Source organism: Marmota marmota, unplaced genomic scaffold (assembly GCF_001458135.2).
Source record: "Marmota marmota marmota unplaced genomic scaffold, marMar, whole genome shotgun sequence".
NCBI classification, from domain to species: domain Eukaryota; kingdom Metazoa; phylum Chordata; class Mammalia; order Rodentia; family Sciuridae; genus Marmota; species Marmota marmota.
Window position 1 is genome coordinate 11,072,143 of NW_026000164.1, and position 8,072 is coordinate 11,080,214.

Here is an 8,072-nt window from a genome sequence, read left to right on the forward strand (position 1 = left end):
AAAAAAAAAAAAAAAAAAAAAAAAAGCAAGGTGCTAAGCAACTCAGTGAGACCCTGTCTCTAAATAAAATATAAAATAGGGCTGGAGATGTGGCTTAGTGGTCTAGTACCCGTGAGTTGAATCCCCAGTACCCACCCCGCAAAAACAACAACAACAAAAAAAAATGACAGAAAATCTTCCTAGGCATTCTGATGGGTAGCTGTGAGCTTGGAGTAAGCACACCGAGGAAGAACCGAGTAGCCTTTCATCGTTAGTCCATCTGCTTTCACTCCCAGAGGCCCCAGAGTTGGCCCTCGCTGAGGCTCTCCTGTCTGAGCGCAGATCACAAGGCCAGCTTGGGATCACACTGGTCTTTTGTACTGGACAGAATTCCCCCATGAACACAAGCTGCCCTTCAGGGTGTGGACAGTGGAAAATACCTATTGAGTGTCCGCGAAGTGCCAAGCACTTGCACAAGAGAATCGTATGCTTTTAATCTTTGAGATGAGGCACATATTGATTGGTAGCCCATTTTACAAATGGAGGAGAAACTGAGGCTCACACAGCTTATAAAAAGTAGGATTGGAACTCAGACCTCAGATGCTGGTTCCAAATCCTGTTCCTTCCACTAACCTGGGAAGTGAGCCAGCCTGCCCACCTGTGGCCATTGTGTGGTGGCTCCCAGGAGCACTAGCCCAGTGGCCCGCCTGCTTCTGCTTTACAGATGGAGGACGAGGATTCCATCCTACCCCGGAAGCTTCAGGTGGCCCTGGAACACCTTCTGGAGCAGCGGAATGAGCTGGCCTGTGACCAGGATGGAGGGCCCCTGGACAGCACAGCTGGTAAAGGCAGCTCCCTCCACGACACAGGGGCCTCAGAGCAGCTGCACAATGGCCCGCATTCCCCTGGGGAAATTTTTCCATCTCCCCCATTCGGGCACTAAAATATCTGTGTAAAGGGGGAAAGAAATGACTTAACGTTAGGTAACTTTTCCTAGATGACGGTTTGCCACAGCTAGCAATCACTTGGTCACTAATTGGCTTCACTCAGGCACTAGCATGGCCGCCTGCCTTCATTGCCTCTGGCCTTTCCCCTCCCTGCCAGGCCCTGATGCCAGCCCCCTGAACCAGGTGGTGTCCGAAGCCTTTGTGCGCTTCTTCGTGGAGATCGTGGGCCACTACTCCTTGTTCCTGACGCCCGGGGAGCGCGAGGAGCGGACCCTGCAGCGAGAGGCCTTCCGTAAAGCTGTCTCCTCCAAGAGCCTCCGCCGCTTCCTGGAGGTCTTCATGGAGACCCAGATGTTCCGGGGCTTCATCCAGGAGCGGGAGCTGCGCCGGCAGGATGCCAAGGGTTAGGGATTCTTCCGCGTTGGGGCCAGTGAGCTGGAGATTCCAGGAGAGCAGGGAGGAGGGTCACGGGCCTGGGCCCAGAGGCCAACAGCATTCTGGCTCCCTCTGGCCTCCTAGGGGAGCTCCTTCACAGGCCTCTGCCCCTCCCTCGCTTCTCTTGCCTCCCTCCTGGCCTTTTTTGTTTGTTTGTTTGTTTTTGTTTTTGAAACGGGGATTGAACTCAGGGACACTCGACCACTGAACCACATCCCCAGCCCTGTTCTGTATTTTATTTAGAGACAGGTCTCACCTAGTTGCTTAGTGCCTCACTTTTGCTGAGGCTGGCTTTGAACTCTAGATCCTCCTGCCTCAGCCTTCCCAGCTGCTAGGATTACAGGGGTGAGCCACCATGCCTGCCCCTCACAGCCTCTTGCAGAGCCACATTCCAGCGTCTGGCAAGGTCCCCTTCCTTTTCATTTGTCCTTCCTGATGAAACCCAGGAACACCCTCTCCTCCCCTGTTTTCAGGCCTCCGCTCCCCTCCACTCTTCTTTTTGCCTACTCTCCACAGATGGGAAGGGGACAGTGGAGAGGGAGACAGGGCCCACAGACCTGGGCAGCTTGTCCCTGCCTTTGTCTGCCTGGGTTCCATTGACTTCCAGGGAGAGAGGAGGAGAAACCATCCAGTCTCTTTTGCACCTTGTCTTAAGCCCTCTGGGGAGTCTAAAATCTAGAAATGCTTGCAGAGCAGTGGTAGACGGGAGTTAAACCTGGGCAGGGAAAGGTGTTGCCTTCCCCAGGGACGCTGTGCAGCAAGCAGGGAAGGTTCAGGTGAGCACCTGGCGCCAGGCAGGGTGTACTCTGGTCTGTGAACTCAGAAACTGAGTAAAGCACCCAAGGCCTGCATCCCCACAGCCCTTTAACAGGAAAGGCAGAGCAGGCAGGCTTCAGGTGGTTCTGATAAGGGGTACCTGAAGGGAGAAGAAAATGGGTCAGAAAGTAGAAGTCACAGGACACACCCCAAGAAAGAGTTCTTTTAAATAGAAGACTACTGGGAACATGGAAATGGGTTTACAGTTCACTGTGCGGTAAGAGAGGTGGGAGACAAAGGCTTAACAGGAATGTGGTAGGAAGCCCTGTCCCTAAAGAGTCCTCAGAAAGGCACAGCATGTGGGGTCAGAGTGCAGGGGTCCAGAGAGGGCATGTCTAGCCTCCCTGAGGCCCCAGGCAGGCCCGATTCCCAGGGAACTGCACCACTTGGCCAGTGTCCCCATCGGGAAAGTATGAGGAAACGGGATAATTTAGGAGCTCCTCCATCCCTGGTTTTTCTTTGAAACCGAGACCCTGGCACAGGGTAGATGCTTGGAAGGTGTCTGTTGAGTAAAAATGGGATTTCATGTAAGAGCTTGCTTTATAGCTTTCCAAAAACGGCTATTGTGCAAGGTTGGGCAATTGTAAGAGGAAAAAAAAAAAAAACCTTATAAAACTCATGATTCAGAGCATGTTTATAGGATCAGCTTCATCTCAGAAGCAAGATTGCTCTTTCCTGTGGTGGGGAGGAAATGGGCTGGTGTGGAAGTGCAATGTGGAGGAATTAAAGTGGCTTGCCATCTCTTGTTGCCAGGTCTATTTGAGGTCCGAGCCCAAGAGTATCTAGAGACACTCCCCAGCGGAGAGCACAGCGGTGTCAATAAGTTCCTGAAAGGACTGGGTAAGCCTGGGTCTCATCCCTGGAGCCAGAGCCTGTTCCTGAATAATCCAGAGCTCCACCACCCCCGCCTGGAGGGCAAAATGGTCATTTTAACCTCCTATCCTAATCTGCCCCCAAAGTGGAGACCAAGGAAGCAAATCCCTCCTTTATTGCCCCCCACCCCTGGCTGTCTTGCTCTTCTTTCACTATTGTCGCCTTCACTCCTAGTCTTCTGGGGACAGAGCACTGTAGGGGGCAGCAGAGCAGCCTCCAGGTGCCCCTGAAGTGGACAGGTAGGCAGCGGCAGGACTGCAGTTCCCCCGGCTCGGGAGGCCCTTGCTGGGAAAGGGAGAATGAGGAGGAAGAGAACAAAGGCGTTGAAGAGGGAGGTCCCAGGAGGCAGCCCCCAAGAGGGGCCCAGTACCTCCAGCTGCTGGAGTGTCCCTGGGTGGCTCCTGGGAAGTGTGCCACTCCGGGCTTTGTCATAACCACACCAGACACCAGTACCCTCTACAGCTTGGAGGGTCTTCCTTTCAGAACCCCAAGTGTTAGACTCCTGCCATCAGAGCAGCAGCAGGTACCTGAGAAGCCAGAGGGGCAACTCTGAAAAAGGGGAACCCCCACCTCTCCAGAGCAAGGGGAGGCTCGGATAGCACCATATCTGGGGTGATATCATTTTCCCCCTTTTTTGCTGCACAGGGAATTGAACCTGGTGCTTTATCACTTACCTACCCACCCTTTTTGTTTGTTTGTTTTTGTTTTTTAGTTGGAGATGGACACAATACCTTTATTTTATTTATTTATTTTATGTAGTGCTGAGAATCCAACTCAGTGCCTCTCCCGTGCTAGGCAAGCCACAACTCCAGCCCCCCCCACCCCTTTTCATTTTTTGAGACAAGGTCTTACTTAATTACTAACCATCTCACTAAATTGCCTGGGCTGGCCTTGAACCTGTGATTTTGCTGTCTCAGATTCCCAGGTCTCTGGGATTTCAGACCTGTGCCGCCTAGCCCATACCTGGGGTGAAGAGGGGCAACGTGTAACTCACCTTTCTTTGTCCACCTGATGAATGTTCTCATTTTCTTTTTTAGGCAATAAAATGAAGTTTCTCCACAAGAAATAATCAACTCAACCTCAAGGGAAACGTCCTCCCAGTATGACCACCAGTTTTAAACACAGTTCCCGGTGGCCTTTCTGAAAGGTGTCCCCAGGTTGTCCCAGCACAGAATCCAGGGCAAGTGCAGCCACCAGCTGTCCGAGGCACTGCTCCTTCAGAACTGCCCTACAAGGGAGCCACCCACATGCAAACACACTTGGTGGTTGGTTTTTGGATTTGGGCTTTTTAATCTCAATATTAAAAAAAAAGAAAGAAAGAAAGAAAGAAAGAAAAGTGTTCAGGTTTCCTTTTTATTATGCCAGGGCTAAGAAAACTCTCTGCCCTACTTTATTTCCCCCTGGGTCCGGAGGAGGGGAGGAGATGGGAAGGAGCGGCTACTGAGGATCCGGTGTGCCCGGGAACAGGTGGGGGCTGCAAGGGGAGGACAGAGTGAGGACTGGTGACCCCTGCAGACAGGCGCACCCTGCAGACAGATGCCCCCGGGTGCAGAATCTGCCCTTTCTTGGGTGGAATGGAGTCCAGGCAGAAGGAGTGGCTCTTCCCTGCTGGTCAGTGATGCCACCTGGTGGCTGAGGCCACAGACCTCTGTCTTCCCAAAAGGACTTGACTCTTAACTGCCTTTTTTCTCTTAGAAGCCATAGAACCACCCACATTCATGCAGCCCATGACTTTTAGTGATACACAAAAAGAGGAAATCTTGTAAACTGTTAATAAAATGTTGTTGGGGTCCTAAAATTTATGCTATAGGGCTGGGAGGTAGCTCAGTGGCATAGTGTTTGCCTCACATATGTGAAGCCCTGGGTTCAATCCCCAGTTCCAAAAAAGAAGAAAAGACCCCAAGTAAAGTTTATGATTCTGTGTGGATCCCAGGCCACTAAGCTGGGACCCATCTCAGCCTAAATGACAGTACCATGCAGGATAAATGGGAGGGGCTTTTGTCATTGATGTTGTAAACAAGAGCCAGGAGCAAGGTGGTGGGGATGGCTTCCTTAGACTTACACAGCCAGAGATTTTTGTGTCCTGTGGACCAGAAGAGGCAGGGTCCAGGAGGAGCCACAGTCTGAGAGCTGTCCTGTGGGGGGCAGCAGGGAAGTAGCCCCATGTACAGCACACGCAGATTCTCACAGTGGTCCTCAGGGCCAGCCACCACCCCTGCATACCCTATTGCTTGGTCCCTTGTGGATGCCAGGAAAATGAGGAAGAGTTGTTGACACCCATTCTGCATTAGATGTTCTTACTTCAACTGGAGTCAGGGCCATACCACTCCACACTTGAAGCCCAGGTGGTGCCACTATTTGTGTTTTCAAGGGAGAAGACCTGTGGTTACATCAGATTCCCAAAGACTTCCCCAAAATGGTAGGGACCAGGCTCTACATAAAAATTAACCCAAGTAGGTGGGGAAGCTGGAATAATAAGATCTGAGTGTAGGAATTTGTATCTAGCAAGCTCCTCAGATTTGTTAACTTTATTAATAGCAAAATTCTGTGTATTTTTATATTGCTCAGAAATTATCTCTTAACATTTTGGAATATACTTTCTTCTCTAACTTATTTTCTATTATTTGTTTACCTAAGACCTTCAGTGAATAAACATACATCTTTATCAACATTCCTAATGATTTGTAATACTCTATTTTATGGATATACTAAAAGCAGTCTCTCCAATCCTTTACTGTTTTTTGTTTTGTTTTGTTTTGTTGTTGTTGTTGCTGTTTGTTTGTTTCTTTTGTTTTTCAGTGCTGAGGATTATTCTAGGGCCTTGCATATGCTAGGCAAATGTTCTACCACTAAGCTACTTCCCCAGCTCTTTTTATTTATTTTATTAATTTTATTTTATTTCAGTACCGGGGATTGAAAGCAGGGGCACTCTACCACTGAGCCAGAGAGCTACATCTTGAGCCCTTTTTATTTTTATTCTGAGATAAGGTCTCACTAAGTTACCCAGGCTTAGCCAGGAGCAGTGGCACAGGCCTGTAATCCCAAGGACTCTGGAGCCTGAGGCAGAAGGATGCCAAGTTTGAGGCCAGCATCAGCAACTTAACCCTGAATCAAAATAAAAAATAAAAAGGGCTGGGAATGTAGCTCAGTGATAAAGCATCACTGAGTTCAATCCTCAGTTTAAAAAAAAAAAAAAAAAAAACCTAAGTTGCACAGGCTGGCCTCAAACTTTCCATCTTCCTGCCTCAGCCTCCCAAGTTGCTGGCATTACAGGTGAGCATTTTTGTTGTTCTTTTTAGATATATGACAGTATATCTAAATATATATGATATATATGACAATAGAGTATATTTTGACATACACAGAGATAATCGTTCTAATTAGGTTGTACATGACGTGGAGTTTCACTGGTCTTGAATTCATATATGAACAGTGGAAAGTTATGTCTGACTCATTCTACTGTCTTCTATTCCCATCCCCACCTCAGATACCTTGTTTTTTAATGTCAAGTGCTGCCTAGGAGACCACACTAATAAACCTAAGGTTGCTTGGTGAGGATGAAGTCAAAACAAAGGGGGTTGGAGAGCTGAGGGACACTCCTCCAGGAAGCCTGACCAATCTCCCTGTGTGACTGGACAGTGCATTCTCCTGTCCACCAGGTCTCTGTCTGTTCCGCCTGGCAGTGCTGGACAATCCTGCTAAGTCCTTGAGCTTTAGCATTCTCCACCCAATCTCTTAAATTTTATTGGGGTGAAAGTAACATAACATAAAAATTAACCATTTTAAGATGAGCAGTTCAGTGGCATTTACTGCATTCTCAGTGGGCTGTCACAACCTCTCTCATGTTCCAGAATGTTTTCTTTACCCCAAATGGAACTCACCCTGCTCAGAGCTCAGCAGACTTGAGTGGACGGGAGGGGCTGATCCACAGAGGAGGAACTCTGGCCCGAGCAAAGATTAGAGAGGCAAAAGGCAAGTGAGCAGGGCCATTACTGCAGGCACCTGTCAAAGCCAATTAGCTATACTCTGTGGCTTGGCTGGCAACCACACCTTGGCCTCACCCAGCCGCTGAGTGGGGTTCAGCTGCCAACTTCTAACTTCTTTCTGGCTACAATTAACAAAGACCTGGTGCCAGCTTCCTCAGCAACAGACCAAAGGGCAGTCTCGGCTTTGACAGCCCCAGGCTCCCTGCCTGCCCGGGTGTTACTCTCCTCTTCCTTCACCCAGCATAATCCCAGGAGAGCTGACAGTTAAGTCCTGCAACCAAACCTCTCAGTGGGCTGAGCCTCCCCCTGCACAGCTAATCCCTGTGTCCCACCGCCATTGTGGGCGGAAAGTGGACTGAGTTGTTTTTCTGGAGCCACTGAGACCCACCCGCACTCCCTGGCCAGCCTATGGACAGATAGGAAAAGGCTTATGCAATGGGGCTTTAGAGAGCAGGACAGGACAAGCCACCCTTCAGGACTCCAGCAGAGCAGCAGGCTGGAGCTGCTTCCCATCTGGCTCCTAACGCTTCCCTTGGACCTCTGGGGCAAGGCTGTTCTCCCCTCCCTGCCGCACTTTGGCTTAGGGGAAAGCTCTGGGTGGAAGTACCCCTACCCCTAGGCCCAGCACCCTGTACCCAAGTTGGGATCAGCTGTGTCAGGGTGACACTGTGAGGTGATTACTCTTCCCTTCAGCATGCAGTCCCTTGGCCCATGTCCTGGGTTCTGGCCAGCCAGATACCCCTTATGGCTGGTAAAGTCTGTGCTTTAGGGGTGAAGCCTTAAGATGGCCCATATCTCTAGCTACCTCTGAGGGAGAAAGTGAAGGAAGGGTCTGCCACACCAAGTAAGAGCCTGGCTATCCTGCTCTTACAAGCCACAGTAAAATTAAAACAGGCCTGGCCACAGGGTTCGATCCTCAGCACCACATACAAACAAAGATGTTGTGTCTGCCAAAAAAATAAAAAATAAATATTAAAATTCTCTCTCTCTCTCTCTCTCTCTCTCTCTCTCTCTCTCTCTCTCTCTCTCTCCCCCC

At 49.8% G+C, this 8,072-nt stretch overlaps 1 protein-coding gene across 10 annotated transcripts in view; it reads left to right on the forward strand.

Annotated features, from left to right (window-relative positions):
* Positions 1-4,788, forward strand: part of Dennd2a (DENN domain containing 2A) — a 107,042-nt gene extending 102,254 nt beyond the window's left edge. For all 10 annotated transcript variants that reach the window (XM_048786829.1, XM_048786830.1, XM_015493767.2 and 7 more), the window contains 4 exons: positions 704-821; positions 1,084-1,329; positions 2,931-3,017; positions 4,088-4,788. In XM_048786829.1, coding sequence (XP_048642786.1) covers positions 704-821; positions 1,084-1,329; positions 2,931-3,017; positions 4,088-4,119 — 483 coding nt within the window. In that variant the 3' untranslated portion in view covers positions 4,120-4,788. The remainder of the gene's footprint in view (positions 1-703; positions 822-1,083; positions 1,330-2,930; positions 3,018-4,087) is intronic.
* The last annotated feature ends 3,284 nt before the right edge of the window (positions 4,789-8,072 follow it).